Below are 18,757 nucleotides of genomic sequence, written 5' to 3'. Positions count from 1 at the left end.
TGAAAACCAGGGCCTTAACGGGTTAAATGCAGAAATACAATGAATGTACATGCAGTAAGTGTACATGCTGCATGTGTTGCCAGGCGATAATCGTGATCTGGAGGCAGAAACGCGGAAACCTGGACTCATCTCCGGAAGCCGTGGCCTCACCTGGGTCTTCCCGATATCCCAATCAAGGAAAGATTGAGTCACATGAGGATATATTCCCTTCCTTGTTTGCATGAATGTGTCAGCAAGCGAAGGGCCAAAGGTTATTTGGTGAGAAACGTGACTGCGCTACACAGCCATAAAGATAAGTCGCTGGCCTAAACTGGTACACGGTCAATTGTGCACCGCGAGCCCCGATCGCTCGTAAACTCAAACTCGATTTGGGCGTTTGTTTACCGACTTTGTTTGGACTAAAACGTTTAACACGGTGCCAGTTGTTGTACTGGTTTTAGACGAGCCATTCGATTTGTAGGTCACAGCCTTGCTTAGTCTGTTTGCGCTTCAAAAATATTTACAACCACATTGAATTTCGGATGTCTCGCACCTAACAAAAGACCATTTATCAGTTTTTACTTCAACTTATTAGAACTTATTTGTTTGCACGGTAACGACAGAAGTGTCGCGGGGCGGCGGTTGACAGTACCTACGTAAATCGACCCACTAGAAATAATTCCAATGAATACCTTGTAGTAAAGTAATGTGTTTCCAAACATTTTATTGAGCCGATGCCGTAATTTACATTGGAAAAACCCCTCACCACCAAACAAAAAAGCCACAAAATGTATACACACCTCAGTACAATGACGATCTGGTCTCGACGGACTTAGTCCGTGTGAAATCGGAGTCCGTTTAGGTTTAGGTGTGACCGGCGACAGGTTGATTGTACCTTACGCTATATGTACGCATCTACTGGAAGAGCATTTAATTATTCTGGCGGAGGTAGATGAACAAAGATGCATCATTTGTAGCAAGTCAGTACAGCACACCAAGGCTAAAAGTGTCGTGTATGTGTGGAAGAAAAATGTGATGTTTGACAACTACGACAGGATTAAAAAGCGTTCTATGATTAACTGTAGCATTCGTGCTCTGACACAGAACAATAATCCCTGATGTTTGGGACTAGGGTGCAACTGGACCATTTAAAATACATTTGAACCAGCAAGGTTCTTAGTTTTGAGGGAAACCAATTTTGAAGGGCCTATTGATCAGGAAGTCAATATAGTTATTGTTTTGCGGTTAGACTAAAAAAAACCCAAAAAACCCAAAACATTTTCGATAGTATTTGTCGTCGTCGGGGTCAGCACAGACTGGTGGTCACCGGTCCATCATCCAGACAATTCCCATTCACGGTCACATTCACATTGATGGACAATTTAAGAGTCCTCAGAAGCCAGACAACAGCCACCCACAAATGTTCCTTTTACATCAACACCAATATTGTATTGTATTTGCCTCTCACGTGACTCATCCTGCTAAATGATTTGACAGAAAATGGATCACAACAGGACCGTGTCATTCATTCAAACTGGTGACATTCCAGGAAGAAGGTTTTCATTTTTAAATCCGACTTCTTCCTCAAAGCGGCTGTGACACAGCGCACACGAAAACACTCCTCTGCTGATATGACACCGCATTTTTGCTGTATTAAATAACCCAGCCGTAGCATCGAACATACAGTACGTAGACGATTTTCCCATTCGTGAAAGGCGGATTCCATGATCATCACTTCAAACAATTGTATGTTTAGTCTTCCTATCTACTTGACTATTTCCTGACACAAACTAAAGATGAGCACCACGTGTATGAAAGTTCTTCGCGGTCCTCATTATGCTCAACAATACAGTTTGTGTGTTGTCTTTGCATGGGGGGAAGGGGGGGACCATGTTTGGAATTTAAAACACTCCAATCTCTACGTAATCATCTATAGCAATGTCATTAATCTGTTCCAGTCCCACAAAACACACCAATAAAAAGGTTTTTTAAGAAAATAGCACTCTACAGTATGGTACATTATAAAAACATACGGTAATAACATAATTAAATAGAATGTTAAGAAATTGACAGTGTGTGGATCATGATTTCATGCTACAATGCCCACTGGCATTGCTCGCCTTCTGGTGTATGTGCCTTGGCCACCAGGAGGCAGTATAACACACACCGTCGGTCCATCTAGCCCATGACAAGCCCCTTTTAGAAAGCTTCCCCCCCCCCCCCAAAATAATAATAATAATAGAAAAGTGTCCTTTTAAACAACATAGGAAAGTGTAAAACCATACAATAACCCACTTGGTTGAAACTTAATATTTAGATAACAAAAACACAACCCCCCCAATGATAAAGTGTATTGTATATCAAAATATTCACATTCACACCTATGGGCAATTTAGAGTTGATTTGAACTCTGATCTCCCCACAAAGCTTGGCTCGGGCTCGTCATGAGTCTTCCCTTAGTTTTGCTGTCATCCAACTAGAAGTGTTGAAAGGTCGTCATTGATCAACTTCACCAGTAAGCATTCTGTCCGCTAAGTTCTATGTTAAGAAAGAAAAAAAAAGCATATATGGTAGTTGTCTATAAACATGCATTTTTTAGTTTGACCATACTGATCAGCATTTTTGTGTGTGTGTGATTTGAACACAACACAAAATGTGAATACATTTCCTTCTCTGTAACATACGGGGGGCGCTTCAGAGGAGGGTTGCGTTGATATGTTGGAAACAAAAGTAGTGCATTTCTGGCGAGCTTTCCTGCCCCGCCTCAAGTCGCCACCTCAAGGACGAGACGGTTTGGAAGCATTTGCATAAAGTGCTACAAGGCGGGAGTTGTCAGAGCACACAAGGTGATAGCTAGCAACAAGCGCACGCGGGAGGAAGGACAACACGCGCGCACACAACCTACCTGTGCACCCACTGCAGGGCACCTAACGCTAACAAAGGAGGCCAGGAGAGAAAGACGACGCTGGAGGCAGAAATATGCTTCTTCATTATCTGTGACGGGACACAAGGACACCAGGACACCTTGTTTACAGGTAAACTATTCCTGATCACGTCTCGATAGGAATTACTTTTTAAAATGTCTTTTTCCGACGCTGTTGTTATAGAGCTATGTATGAATTTAACAAGAAGTTTAGTTTTTTTCCCCCCAAACTGCAACTGCTTTACACCGAGAGTTATTTCTAATACAGTGGAACCTCCAATATTGAATGCCTCAAAAGTGGGGCAATCTGGAGTTCAGCCAAAGTTTTCTCGAAAATCTTTACCCCACAGAACCATCATCACGCGTGACATGCAAGACCACCACATTTTGTGAGACTTTAGCTTAGAGAGCATCTGAGGGAAGAAAATCGACAGGATCTATTTTTAATTCTCACTTTGGCAGACCCCTGTGCGCCAAACCGGGTGTTCCAGCGCTGCGAGGGTGTGCCCTTTGACATGCGCCTGGCCCAGCGACAATCTGGTGGCAGAAAGTCGGGCTAAACTTAGACCTGCTCAGATCACATCTACAAGTAACTGGTCGAAAGCGATTTTGGTGAACTCGATCTGGGCGCAGGCAGACAGATACGGACATCCGTGGACATATTTATTTAAGTCGCCGACGGTTATCGCCGGCTCATTCTGTATTTAATTAGGGCATCTCTGGCAAGATTATTATTATTATTATTATGGCAAAATAGTATCAGCAACAATAAAAAGATTGAAGATCACTACTTTTACAACCTTTTAAAGTAGCACGGTTAATTCGCACTGATACAAAATTATTATTATTTTTTTTTTTATGATCAACGGTTAAATTTGCCCACAGTTGCAAGCAGCGCTTGCATCCATTTATCAATATGTCACTACTTGAAAGTTTTTCTCGCTCATGCCGCATGTTCAACTCCACTGACTGGTTTGTGTTTACTTTATGCACGCAGTGCAAACTCACCTCCTATTTTTTTTATGTATTTTTTCCCCCCCCCCTCCTTCTGCTACCTAATAATGTTGAAGCTCTTTAAACAAGAGGGTGGATCAGGTTCCAACAGCCCTGAGAACTGGAAGGGCGAGCACCATCATCTTTATTATCCTCACGTTTGGCAGTTAAACTGCCGGTTCGGCTCAAATAACGCAACCAGAAGTTAAAAAAAGAAAGATTAAAAGTGTGCGTCTGTAGGTCAGTGGCACAGGTGAGGGAGAAATAAACAACATGTGCAGGTGATAAGACAAAACATTATCACTCAGGAGTTAAATGTTGGCGTGCCAGAGTCTTGGGAGTTAATATTTGACCGTACCGTATACTATTCAGCACTTTGGCCCAAATACTGATATATCGCCTGTCTTTGCTGGAGTACGCCATTGCCCTCTCTACTGTGAACAAAGTAACCGACGGTACTAAACAACATTTCCACGCCAATAGCTTGGCACGCTTTCTGAAAAGATGGGCTGAACGAGTGTTTCAGTTTGTCGCACGCGTGCGCAAGCTTTGCCAGCCGTGTGTAAGGCTTCAGTTAAATTGCGCAAAGCATTTGAGAAGGCTTGCACAGAGAAGCCTTGCTTTGCACATTTAAGAGGCGACGATAACTGAAGACGCAAGACTTTGCAGGACACTTCAGTCGGTACACCACAACAAGGATATTCTTTCCATCCATCCATTTCTGCCGGCGGATATTCTTTCATAAAGTAAAAAAATCATAACAATAAAGGCTAAACTGTAATACCCATACTGTTAATATAATAATGTATTTTTTCATCAAAAAGTTTAAAGTTGAATTACACGTATGTAGAAGTTTGAACATTCACTCATTCAAAATATTTATAGTTTTCCTCTGTTCATTCATTTGAACAATTCCTTTATTCTCATAAAATGACTGTTTTAAATGATGCCAATCTCGTCATACAGTTGTTCCCCCCTATATTGCAATTTCCTTTTTGCGCTTCCACTGTATCCCGGATTTTAAAATCGTACACATCTCATTTCTGATCGTATTGCGGGAATTTGTGGCGATCATTTTTCCACGTAGACCGTTACTGCTGCGGACTCAGCGAGCAAATAAACCAGGAGGAAAGAATGCCTAAAAGACAGAGAATGTCCAAAGTTGGGGATCATTTCACACTTACAAAAGTGCAATGTGCCTACTGCTGTTTTACGCAACTACATGTCTACGGTAAAGTGCACATGGTTAGCTCATTTAGTATTAGCGACATTCCATCGCTATTCAGAACAAATTGTAATCCCTCCATGGGAAATCTAGGATGCTGGTGCACTTTTAATCACTCTATTGAACAAACGGTAAGGAAACAAGCACGTAATAAGCACATTCCCATTTGCCGCGTTGTAAGCCACACACGCACACACATTTAAAAGTCACAAATACTACAGTGGCGCTCGTTAGGATGGCGACCCCAGGGGGCCAAAAATAATGCCTCCATCTCACGTGCATACTTTGTATTGGAACGATGTATAAATCTGTCAAATGCAGTGTAAATAGATCAAATAAATGTGCGGTCGCTACTTTGGTGATTGGCGTCTATCGGGGGAAGTTCTGGAACGGTATTGTAATTTTGATGGAACTTGAACAGGCAATCATGAAGATTTCTTCTTTTCAAAGGACCACAAATTCATTTTCATAATTATATCATTTTTACACAAGATAGAATGAATGTTTTTAACCTCTTTTTCTCTAAAAACGTGACTTTAATTTGACTTTGATCATGCACCCGCCTAACTAGCCAGCTACCCATCTATTAAACATATTGGAAATAAAGACAGTGTAATAACCAAAGCGACTTCCATACTGCAGCACAGTGATACTACTTACTGTATCTTGAAAAAGGCAGACTTTTTGATACAAACACTTGTACTGGATCTTATTGGAGTGTGCATCCGCGGGTACCACATAGCGCACGGAGTCCTGTGTTAATAGAAAGGCATCAAAGGTCAGACGGTGTTGCTATCACAACTGCTTTCACTTCACTGGCTTCAGACAACACGAGCCAGTGTTGTTATTTACTCAGTGCGCAGGCTGCATTCTATTCCTTCAGGTACAGATTGTACTGTGAAAACATGCCTCACACTTGCACCACCCTAATTAAACCTTCTTTTTGTTGAAAATGTGAGCGAATTACTCCGATGGGTCATAATTATCAGATGTCATGGAATAAACACGGTAAAAGGGTAAAGGAGTAGCATTACCGTGGTGAGCTCAAACTAACGTTTACTTCCCAAACACAAACATTTGATGTCCTTCCATCCACTCATTTTCTATTTTGCTTGTCCTCGTGTGACACTAAAGTGTATTTGAACAATCATGAGGAGATGTAGAATTGTATCTGTAGAGCTGTTTGAGTGGCGGGCGGCTGCTACTTTCAGCAGTTAGGGGGCAGAGCGAAATTGATAAGACAGGTGGGATTTTGCATGCACATCCCATCATAGTCATAAATGGGCAGGGAGAAAAATAAAAGAAAGAAAAGAGAGGGCGGCACAGGAATTCCAAGGTTAGATGGGGCCATTGCGAGCGAGAACAAGCAGGGACTTTGGAGCACCGCCGAGGGTTCGGGAAGGAAGACCTGCCGGAAGCCATCCAAACAGTTTGACATTTGAACTTCACGGAGTGCGCCGTCATAACTTCAGGTATTCAGGAAATCATCCGCTCTGTCTGATACAGGAGATGGATAAAGCATTAAGGTATATATTTACCTGCTCACGTCTTCTGGTGCGAGTATACACACTTCACCACGGACGGCGCCAAAGCATTAGTAAACGCCGTCATTAGTGTTGTGATAGAATAATTCACACTGTTCAAACTGCTTGAACTTCTTTTCCTATCAAGAAGACAAACTATCGAAGTTGAACTTTCCGAAATAGAAAACAAAAATAAAGCTGTTGATGTTTCAATTTCCAATTCCTCAACACTGTTGCTGGTTACACAACACTTAAGCAGTTTGTTTTGCATTTTGTTTCCTTACTGTACTGGATCGTGACCTTAAAAGCAAGGTGCATACCCACCCGTGTTTTATGATGTACAGTTACACACCTAGCGATGAAACGTTTATATTGTTTGACAGTAATAACCTGAGGGCAACCATAGCTACTATTTGGTCAGTGATGCAAACAAGTTTGAACATTCCTGCATCCAGAAGCGGCGGAAACTAACTCGGGCACAATGCCATTGTTCCGGACTGGAAATGGCTTATCTGCACGCCCCGCCCCAAAAGGGGTAATAAATTGGATTTCTGGCTCAACGGTCATCGTCACACTTTTCCTCTTTTGACACCGCTGGTATATTGTGAAAAAGCACAACAAATGACACTTTTGGAGTTAACCATTTAGATTTCAAATGACCTGAAGTCTCTGTAGATTTATTGAATGCCTTGAAGAGATGCATATTTGTTTATTCTTTAATCTGTATCCCTCCCCCCGCCCCCTGCCCCAAATTTGGGACGAGTGTTCAAATTCATATCTTAAATTACTCTCAGAGCACGAAAAATACTGTCGTTAAATAGAGCGTGGCTGGAAATGATGCATGTTTCAGATCTTAAATGCGTTCTAAGGTAAAGGAACACGTGGAGGGCTAAACTAACAACTGCTACTCGTTTTGTGTCTTTAGGGGGATTGAGGAGTCACGGGCAAAGCAGGAGCAGGAGGAGGAGGCGGAAGGAGTGCAGAAAGGGACAGATCCCAGCAGTTTGGTCAATATTCCTAAAGATGGAAGAGTCTCTGCAGTTTTGGCACACGCAGGCGGCTAGTGGTGAGCCCCAGCAGAAAATGTCCACGGTGAGCCAGCTGGAGTGCCCCATCTGCTACAACACCTACGACAACGTCTTCAAAACGCCCAAGTTGTTGGCTTGCACCCACACCTTCTGCTTGGAGTGCCTCTCCCGCCTCATGGCGATCGCGCCGGCCGAGCAGGAAGGCGGCCAGGGGACGACGCACCTCTTATGCCCCTTCTGCCGCCACAGCACAACGTTGCCCGAGGGGGGCCCGCCGTCTCTGCCCACCAACCACGAAATGCTGCAAAATTTACCTGGCCACCAGCAGCAGGAGGAGCCCGTGTGGCTGGACGGCGAGAAGTTGTGTTACAAAAGCTCCAGGCCGGCGCCCGACAGCCTCTCGGCCTTGTGCATCTGCATTGACATTGGCGCCGACAAGGGAGGCGGCGCCCCGATCCAGACCCCGCCTCCGAGGTTACGCCTGCTGGACCGGCTGGCGGACTGGAAGCGGATGGTGCTCTTCGTGGTGCTCGTGGTGCTGTTGGTCGTCGTGGTGCTGTGGCCACTGCAGTGCGTATTCCGCACCGGAAACATGCGATGTATGCAGATGGTCCAACTGAACCGCACCGCCGCAACGACGGTCACCCCTTTTGACCCGCTGAACAGGCCTGCGGGTCTGGCAGAATAGACATGAACGCTGGCCCTCTGGGCTTGATTGTGTATAGCTTGTGGATCGCAAGAAGAAAAATGTTCACTTGTGATGACGCGCTGTGCATTTTTCATTTAGCAGCGCTTGACCAAGAGGAGGACCCCCAATGGTGTCTGTCCTGAAGTCCATATTTATTTATTTTTCAAACATGTAATATGGACAAATACACCATACCACACCTCGTCACACGTCAGCTTTTTAGGGAAACTATATTGTCGCTGTTCATTGAAAGGCACACGTCCACATTTTGAGAGCTTTAAGTAACTACATACACTTAATCCCATGAAGGAAAGGAAGGAAACACTTTATTATTGTTGTCTTGTCTTAGATTTGGAGACATGCTTTTCATCGGAGAGCAACAATTTGAAGATTTCGCACCATTTAACCTCTTGACTGGATTAAAATGAGCCTGGCTTGCTTAATGTTGTATTTCATTACAGTTGCATCATGTGTGTAGATTTAAAATGGGACTTTTTGTTTTGTTTTTGTTTTTTGCATCAAAATATTTTAGATGAGTTGAAATGTTTGTTGTTAATAAATGAAAAGGAGAAATAAAATGGTGCTTTGGCTAGTTGAGATTCACTTTCCTAGCTGGCAAAAACAACATTTGACAATACGAGTGGGTCACACACAAAATAAAGAAAACACTTGTAGTCATCATATTTTTACTCCTCCTAAAATTCATAACGTGTGTGAATGTAAAAATTTTTCAGAATAGAAAAGGCATATCAGCCAGGACAAATGTGACTGTACAGTTGCATTTTGCCGTTATGTACGCCGACTTGACTCAACTAAAAAGTTTGGTGGCCTTTAAGGGTCCCGTTTTGTCAAAGCATTTCATCGTAAAAGTCGAACTTGGTGTTAGTGAAAGCCAACTTCCACGTGAGTGAAAATGCGTTATGATGCCAAGTTTCATGGAAAGGTTCTCGTAAAACAGTCATTAACTAGAATACCCTCCCAAATAGAACCTTGGACTCTTGACTAAACAGAACAAAGGCCTTGTCAGGAAGTAGCAATAATGAGTGCCTGGGTGAAGCAAAAAAGGGGGTTTCTGTGCAGCCCGTCACGATGACAGGCGGCTGATCGTCACTGAGGGGACCGTAATAAAAGGACAACTTCCTGATTGATCCAGCCAGGAATGAGCGTAAACGTGGTAAATGCTCACTACAGATAATATGGGGGGAGTGTTAAAAAAAACAAACAAAAAACCACATTTGAGTGAATAAACGGAGTGGTGCAGAATGGGAGAAGGACAAACCTACAGTACAGTGCATGTATTGATATACGGTAGATCAAAGATTGTTCATTTGAGATAACGTTGCAAAAAAGAAATGCCTTTTTGACATTCCTGTTAATTCCATAAAAAATAAATACAAACTCATGCCAGAATCATACACATACATCCCCAATTCCAATGAAGTTGGGACGTTGTGTTAAACATAAATAAAAACAGAATACAATGATTTGTAAACCTATATTTAATTGAATATACTACAAAGACAAGATATTTCATGTTCAAACTGATAAACTTAGTTTTGTTTTGCAAATAATCATGAACTTAAGAATTTTATGGCTGCAACACGTTCCCAAAAAGCTGGGTCAGGTGGCAAGAAAGTTGAGGAATGCTCATCAAACACGTGTTTGGACCATCCCACAGGTGAACAGGCTCATTGGGAACAGGTGGGTGCCACGATTGGGGAGACAAGGAGCTTCCCTGAATTGCTCAGTCATTCACAAGCAAAGATGGGGCGAGGTTCACCTCTTTGTGAACAAGTGCGGGAGAAAATAGTCCAACAGTTGAAGGACAATGTTGCCCAACGTACAATTGCAAAGAACTTAGGGATTTCATCATTTGCGGTCCATAATATCATCAAAAGGTTCAGAGAATCTGGAGAAATCACTGCATGTAAGCGGCAAGGCCCAAAACCAACATTGAATGCCCGTGACCTTCGATCCCTCAGGCGGCGCTGCATCATAAACCGACATCAATGTGTAAAGGATATCACCACACGGGCTCAGGAACATCCATCCATCCATTTTCTGAGCCGCTTCTCCTCACTAGGGTCGCGGGCGTGCTGGAGCCTATCCCAGGTGTCATCGGGCAGGAAGGGGGGGGGGGTACACCCTGAACTGGTTGCCAGCCAATCGCAGGGCACACAGCAACAAACAACCATTTCCACTCACAGTCATGCCTACGGGCAATTTAGAGTCTCCAATTAATGCATGTTTTTGGGATGTGGGAGGAAACCGGAGTGCCCGGAGAAAACCCACGCAGGCACGGGGAGAACATGCAAACTCCACACAGGCGGGGACGGGGATTGAAGAACCCGGGTCCTCAGAACTGTGAGGCTGATGCGCTAACCAGTCGCCCACCGTGCCGCCTCACTTCAGAAAACCATTGTCAGTAAATACAGTTTGGCGCTACATCCGTAAGTGCAACTTGAAACTCTACTATGCAAAACAAAAGCCATTTATCAACAACACCCAGAAACGCCGCCGGCTGCTCTGGGCCCGAGCTCATCTAAGATGGACCGACGCAAAAGTGGAAAAGTGTTCTGTGGTCCGACAAGTCCGTCCATCCGTCCATCCGTCCATCCATCCATCCATCCATCCATCCATCCATCCATCCATTTTCTGAGCCGCTTCTCCTCACTAGGGTCGCAGGCGTGCTGGAGCCTATCCCAGGTGTCATCGGGCAGGAGGGGGGGGGGGGGGTACACCCTGAACTGGTTGCCAGCCAATCGCAGGGCACACAGCAACAAACAACCATTTCCACTCACAGTCATGCCTACGGGCAATTTAGAGTCTCCAATTAATGCATGTTTTTGGGATGTGGGAGGAAACCGGAGTGCCCGGAGAAAACCCACGCAGGCACGGGGAGAACATGCAAACTCCACACAGGCGGGGAGTGGGATTGAACCCGGGTCCTCAGAACTGTGAGGCTGACGCTCTAACCAGTCGCCCACCGTGCCGCCGGTCCGACAAGTCCACATTTCAAATTGTTTTGGGAAATTGTGGACGTCGGTCCTCCGGGCCAAAGAGGAAAAGAACCATCCGGACTGCTATGGACGCAAAGTTCAAAAGCCAGCCTCTGTGATGGTATGGGGCTGTGTTGGTGCCAATGGCATGGGTAACTTACACATCTGTGAAGGCACCATTAATGCTGAAAGGTACATACAGGTTTTGGAGAAACAGATGCTGCCATCCAAGCAACGTCTTTTTCATGGAGGCCCCTGCAAGACAAGCTGAAGCTGTACATCAAGCAAGAATGGGAAAGGATTCCACCTACAAAGCTTCAACAATTAGTGTCCTCAGTTCCCAAAGGTTTATTGAATGTTGTTACAAGAACAGGTGATGTAACACAGTGGTAAACATGACCCTGTCCCAGCTTGTTTGGAACGTGTTGCAGCCATAAAATTCTAAGTTCATGATTATTTGCTATCAGTTTGAACATTAAATATATTGTCTTTGTAGCATATTCAATTAAATATAGGTCAAAAATGATTTGCAAATCATTGTATTCTGTTTTTATTTAAAACTCTCATTTGAATTTTCCCCTGAAATTCATTCCAACATCAAAAAGTCAGTCAGGATAACGTACAATAGGTTTATTGTTACAAACCGGATTGTTGCCACTAAGCGGCCTGTACAGCGAGAAGGCATCTGAGCAGAAGCCAGTGCAAGAACAACAAAAAAGGACTCACCTCAGACATATAAGAGGAGCAAGTAACCAAAACAAACATCTTCAAGTAAATAGTGAGAGGACTAGCAGAGAGAAGTACACTGCAAACCTCCATGTACACTGGTTCAAATCAGAGCCAGAGGTAACTTAACAACAACAATAATATAAATTCAAACAAACACAATCAAATCATGAACATTTTTAAATGAGAAAAAATAAATAAATTGTCCAAGATTCAGCAGTTTCACACTTTCAAGTATTGATGTTACGACATAACATAAAGAAAGAGGCAAAGTGAAAGACAAATGAAACAAAGCAAAAGGATCCACAGTGTGACAAAGTTCATAAATACAGCAACAAAACGAACCATTTCTCGATTAAGTGAGCGAACACAACCCGCAGTTTCGAGGGAAAAGGGGGAGGGACTGTATTCTAACAGACACTAGGTAGCAATGCCATGAATGTAGCAAATGTAGAAAATAAATTCAAACAAAATATGACAAGGTGACTGTGAATGCAGCACACACGACCAACTTGATCATTTTTAAAATAAGGCTCTCATGGGACTGCACCATAGGGTCAGATAGTATTCATTATTTTCTCCACCTTCGACACTTCATTTGATCACACTTAGGGCCTGATTTAGCAAGGGTTTGCTCATACAAAAATGGGTGCAAACTCGATTTTACATGCCAAGAGATGTACAGTAGAAGCTGATTTAATAACCGGGCACACACAGGACTGGGACTGCCAAATGGGCAAAAAAGCCACGCAATTAATTTGGGGTCCTATTCTCCCGTTCGTGTCGTTGTTTTAACGCGCCTGGCTTGCGCACGTTACAGCTTCGTGCATTCTACCGTCCAGACTTCTGGCACACCCACCCAGGTAACCGGGAAACGTGTGCGCAACCGTCTAAGAGGCGTGAGTCATCGAAGTCTGAGGCTGGCTGTAAATCATGGAGCCTGGAGTTTTCTAGAGACTTGTGAATGCCATAGAAATCAATTTGGAAAATATCGCACACTTTAAATATGAAAATAATTTCCATAGCGGATGTTTCGTCGCCAATGAGTTTATTTTATTCTGTATGAAATAAAGGCAGGAAAAGTCATTTAGTCAGAAAAAGTGCTTATGACTTGAACACATGTTTGTATGTCCATCAATATAAAAGCGGGTGTGCGTGCTGTTCTATACCAGCAATGTTCTGTAACTAGCTTCTGCCACAGACTGCGGGAGAGTAACTTTACCATATTTGACAACCAACATAGATCAAATAAACACAAATGATTTAACATATAACACACCATTGTGCCATTACTATGAAATAAAACAAAAAAATAAAATAAAATATACTACAATATACCGCCAGCAGAATGTTTGAAGAGGAAAGCTCTGCAATTGCAGAGGTGAATGAATGCATAAATGACAGATTTGAGTGGACGGGAGAGTGCACCTGCATGGTAGAATATGACCTTTTCAGCATTTCTACCCAAATGCACAAAATATTGGGAGGAGTAGATAGATGCAAAAAGATCAATTTATCACACGCAATGTGATTTATAAAATGTGAGAACAATTGCGGTGGTTGATTTTGCACTGCTGTGTATAACAATGACTGCTGTGATTGTGAGGAGGACGCGTCGGCAAAATAAGACAATAGATCTTTGTGAACGTTTTTGAAAGGCCAAAACCAAAAATTATCGAGACAAAATGCAATTTTGGAGGTACTGCGTGATCTACGCCTTATTTTACATTATGTTCCCGGCAGCCACAGCAGCCCCATTTAAACCCACCACGGACAAAACACGACAAAAGCTCTTTGTGCAGTGTGCTATGTGTGTGTTATGTCTTTTTTGCATCATTTGGTAGAAGAGATGGATTAGCATTAGCGGCATCCACGTGTTTTCCATCGACAGCCTTGACAGAATGTAAGAAATGATGGGCCGGTAGACAGTGAAAGACAGTAAGAAAACTTAGAAAGCTTGAAAAAGAGGACAAAATGGCTCTAATCCCACGGCACACGACATCGAGGGCCGGCAGGGCTGCTGTGGAAGAGATGCGCTCATAGGAGACTTATTCCCCTTTCAAACAGAGAGTTTATACTGTAATTCTAAGCACATACACATTCTTTCAATATGCAAATTGTGTGTGGATCAAAAGGGGTGATAAATATTGTAGCGCTATATCCACGGTTTGTCTGCCTCTTCCACTAACACTTCCATCATTTCAAACTTCAATTTGGCGCTTGCGGTGCACTTAAAAATGATCCATGCGCAAAACCTTCATTTAAATAGGACGGTGTCCGCCACCGTTATACCTGTTGCCAAGTACGTCGCAATATGAATAGATCCCGCAAACCTGCTCCTGCTATTTGAGATCTTAGTAAATCAGTCCCCAACAGAGACTGACAGTGTCACAGTGAAAAGCCAACCTGGATGCTGTGGTACAATAGTGTGCAATCCAATTTTCACTTCATTTCGCCATGAAATTCTATTATTTATTACTAATGACAAATCTATATTTTTTGCATCTATCTGTGCCGTATAACGACAGGCAGAAGAATTCAATGCTCTCCCATGAGACGCTAGACGGTACAATTAACCTGCATATCCACCTGTTGCCAACAGAAGCCGTCAGTTTTGTGTTCAACAGGCCCAGAACGCTCACCGAGTAAGGCAATTTGTGAGAAAATTGAGACGGGATCATCCTTATTTCAGTATTCAGTATTGTATTGTGACACTTTTGCTTGAGAGATTTTTGTTATGTAAAACGGGAGCCTTTGGAAAACTGCTTTATCATATTATTTGGATGTATTGGATTTGCTGGCTAAATGTTACAACACAGATAAACAGGTTTTCTACTTTACCTCTATTCATGTCAAGAAAGTGAGTTAAGATTAAATTAAAAAAATATGAGAAATACGTACAAAAACCCCCCCCCCCCAAGTAATTCTGCTCACTTTTGAGCTTGAGTTGGAAGCCAAGTGTAGAGGTCTCTGCCAAGCAAGTCATTAAAGTTAGCATTATGCAAAATGACTTGACCATTTTGAAGAAAAACCTTGTGGACGGCCTGAGCGCTAATTCTTTTTCTTAGCCATTAAGTCCGAATTTTAATGACAATATCCAGACACGGTGGGCAACTGTCTAATTTGGTGTTGATCCAAATTCGAGGAATTGATCCTTGAAGTTAGCTTGACTCTCTCTTTGACAGACGTTGAGCTCTTCATGACTTTTCACACAAGCCGGGTCACGTCCCACTAACATGGTTGCAATTGTTTTTGACGAGGATATTTTGGCAGAGGCTAAAAATAGCTCACGGCACGCAGGGTTCAGCGCTCCGACGGCTCCTTATCGCATCAGTGATGTGGCCGTACGCCATCAAGCCTGGATTACAGCCCTTGTCTAAATTACTTTTTGGAGACAAATCTATTCTTCAATCTTGGCCATCTGGTGCGCCGTAATCGCCGTCCCTTTTCCCTCGTCTCCTTGTGACCCTCTCTCCCGGGGCAGATGTTGAAGCGCATCAGACTTGACGATTAACAAGGACAGCAATTCAAACAAAGTCCAGAGATTGCTACTTCTGATTCAGGAATCTTCGCCTCATTTCTGCCTGACGATTATTGGCTATGATCTAACGAGTGTAGGACCACACTGAAAACAAAACAAAACAAAAAAAAAGGTCAAACGTGCCAGAAAGTCTAACTTGACAAGATTTTCACCAGTCCTCATTTTACCGCAGGTATACATTTATAATTAGGGATGTCACATCTTCATTATCAGAAAATTACACTTTTTTTTTTTTTTCAAAGTCAAAAATTTTTATTCTTGCAAAATAGCTCTTTTCTGGTAATACTGCAACTTTACTCTTGTAATAGTATGTCTTTATTCTCACAAACAAATCTCGTGATGTTGGGATTTTTTCCTCATGAAATTATGACTTTTTTTCTTGTCCTATCAATCAAATCTCTTTATGCGCACAATCAAAATGTTTTTTTAAATATTACTATGACAGTAATGATTGGGTTTTTTTTTATAATGAAAGGACCTTATTACAGTACATATTCTTTTCATATGGTATTTTAAAATGAGAAAAATTTCCATGTAATATTACAATTGTAGTTATTTTTTTCCCATCTACCGACTTTTTCCTCATAATATTACAGTTCAGTATTTGAAATGTATGAAATGATCTTTTATCATGTTAAGACATCCCCACATGATATGTATTTTTCCATGTAATTCTTATTTTTTCCCCCTCATAATATGAATTTATTGGTCTAGTAAAATGACCTTTTTTTTCATAGTCATATTATGATTACATTAATAATAATATAGATAGCATTTAGACACTACTATTCTCACAATTACAACGTTATTCTCCCAAAAATGATCTTCTCATAGTATTTTATGCATTCTGACTTTCTTTCCCGTGTGGCCATAATGGGCTTTTGTAAATTACAGTACATGAGCTTATATTTTGTCAGGTACCATTTTTGGACCATGCTGAGATATTCGGTGCTGACAAACACAAACTCTTAACCAGTTCCAAATAAAACAGTGATCTCGTTTGCACATAAATCCTTTCAACGAACGATCACAAATAAAATTTCAGTGGGATACAAAAATGAGAAGAAACAATACAAGAACATATGTTGATGGTTTGTGAATAAGACAGATAGCGCCGCGGTCCGTGTTTATGAGATGCCTGAAAAACAGCAGCAGCTTCGGCTTAGCATGTCTGAGTTGACCTCGCGTTGACCTTTTCTTGGCTCCAAGCCGACATTTTTGTGGTGGCACGACCCCTGCTTGAACGCTCATCTTTCCAAGTAAGAGCAGAGATGTGAAAGCTTGATTACAGACAACAAGGCACTTTCGCTGATTAAGAGAGGGGAAGGCTTTGGAGGCAGCAGCAGAGCTGTAGGAAAGAGGGGGCGGGCGCAATGCGTGACAAGTCCTCCTTGTTCTTGGAGGTTTAACTCCGGAGCGACTCGAGAGGGTCCGCGCTCGCCACAGTCCGTGTGGACGCTCGTGGGGTTTAGGCAGTGCGCCGCGCTCCAGACAACCCCCCTCGCCCCCCCCCCCCTCCCTCGACACTGGAGGGATTTCGGGCAGCATATGAGGCCTCTGCTGACACTGAAGTGAACACACAAGACAGACAAGTGGTGTACAATGCTGCTGTTTCTTTCAATTAGGAGCACAAGAATCAGACGTCCTGGTCGAGGTGGAGCCGTGCTCAGCACACACTCGGCCGCAAGATGAGCCAACTCGGTGTCAATTAAGTCGGATTTCAAAGCAGGGACGCGGAGCTGGACACACTCGTGTTTTTGCAACACTGACGCGACAAATGATAAGCATACGGTGTTGCTTTATTGTTTTTGTGTGTGGTGGTGGTGGTGTTGTGTGGACAACGCCTACTCAAGTTAAAAAAAAATAAAAATAATGATAATCATAAAACAATTTAACAAAATAAATATGCATATGCAGGTCTGTGCTACAGGCTATTAAAATCATACATAGAATAACTAACTTTAGACCCAGACAGAATGAAACTGGCTCTATAGATCAAGGGTGGGCAAACTTTTGTGCTCAATTTTTACAATGGACAGATGTGCCACCTCATCTGTCAATGAGGTAGAAAAATTGAAGTGAAAATGTGCTATAAAATATGGATAATCCATTTTTTTTCAATAATAAAATAATTCGCTCTCATTTTAAACGTTATTAGTTACAATTAATTGAATTATAATTCATTGACCGATTATTCAATACAATGTAAAAATGTTAAAACTACTGTTCATATGAAATACATTGTCCAATTGTTTTTTTGTACCAATATCTTTATCCTAATTCATTTTTCTGTGGCTCTCGTCCTCATTGGCGTCGGACGGGAGAGCTGGAGTCTCTCCCAGCTGACTTTGAGCGAGAGGAGGAGTACACCCTGGACCGGTTGCCGGCCAATCGCAGGGCGCATATGGACAAACAACCATTCACGCTCACCTTAACAGGTACCGGCACGGACAATTGGATTTAGAGTCTTAAATGAAGCTAAATGACACGCTTTTGGAATGTGGGAGGAAGTCGGTGTACCCGAAGAAAAACTTTTCCGACCCCTTTTAGAAAGGTTGAAAACCGGTAGCGCAGAACACATAATATAAATATTAGGATACGAAACCATTTCAACTGCAGGAAGTCAACATTAAAAGAGAGGGTAAAATAAAGAATTAACTTTCAAGGTGAATTAAGTGGTCTAGTCAATCGGTCTAGTCCAACATAGAGAATAAGATCTTCAGAGCCCTGACGAGTAATTGTCAAGTTAAAATGGAGAGAATTGAAGAGCCCAAGCAAATTGAGCAGGTTTTCATGGTGGCCAGTTAAAGTGTTTCACAACCCAAATTGCAAACGATGTTCAAGTACTCACAGAGAAGCTTGCAGAAACACGTGGAGGTCCGCAGCACTGGTTTTACCTCCTCGTGTTACTGCTGAAGGACGTCTGCGGGCTTTTAAAGTTGATGTTCTCGTACACACTTGAAGAATCCTCGTTTGTCATTCTACAATTACACAGAGGGGCAATATGTGGCAAAGAACTCCAATCTCGAAGAATGCATTCACACTGCAGGTCCTAATCGGTGCCCAATTTACAGATTTACTGTCAACTGTCTGTAAGCAAAGTTTTGACTGTACTCATCTTTCATCTACTAC

The 18,757-nt window shown here is 42.6% G+C and overlaps 2 protein-coding genes across 5 annotated transcripts in view; one reads left to right on the top strand and one right to left on the bottom strand.

The window, feature by feature from the left end:
* Positions 1 to 2,837: 2,837 nt before the first annotated feature.
* LOC133409312 (RING finger protein 223) lies at positions 2,838 to 8,923 on the top strand. The gene is made up of 2 exons (XM_061689576.1): positions 2,838 to 3,014; positions 7,569 to 8,923. Exon 2 carries the CDS (start codon positions 7,667 to 7,669, stop codon positions 8,357 to 8,359), a length of 693 nt encoding a protein of 230 aa, XP_061545560.1. The 5' UTR covers positions 2,838 to 3,014; positions 7,569 to 7,666; the 3' UTR covers positions 8,360 to 8,923.
* Positions 8,924 to 11,973: 3,050 nt separating this feature from the next.
* Positions 11,974 to 18,757, bottom strand: part of ptpn11b (protein tyrosine phosphatase non-receptor type 11b) — a 39,799-nt gene continuing 33,015 nt past the window's right edge. For 3 of the 4 annotated variants that reach the window (XM_061671871.1, XM_061671897.1, XM_061671889.1), the window contains 2 exons: positions 18,477 to 18,606; positions 11,974 to 17,191 (listed from right to left, as the gene is read on the bottom strand). In XM_061671871.1, the coding sequence (XP_061527855.1) occupies positions 18,519 to 18,606 (88 nt within the window). In that variant the 3' untranslated portion in view covers positions 11,974 to 17,191; positions 18,477 to 18,518. The remainder of the gene's footprint in view (positions 17,192 to 18,476; positions 18,607 to 18,757) is intronic. The other variant, XM_061671879.1, reaches the window with a different exon arrangement.

Source organism: Phycodurus eques, chromosome 1 (genome assembly GCF_024500275.1).
Source record: "Phycodurus eques isolate BA_2022a chromosome 1, UOR_Pequ_1.1, whole genome shotgun sequence".
Lineage (NCBI taxonomy): Eukaryota > Metazoa > Chordata > Actinopteri > Syngnathiformes > Syngnathidae > Phycodurus > Phycodurus eques.
Note: the sequence above shows the minus strand (reverse complement) of the source record. Positions and strands in the feature narration are given on the sequence as shown.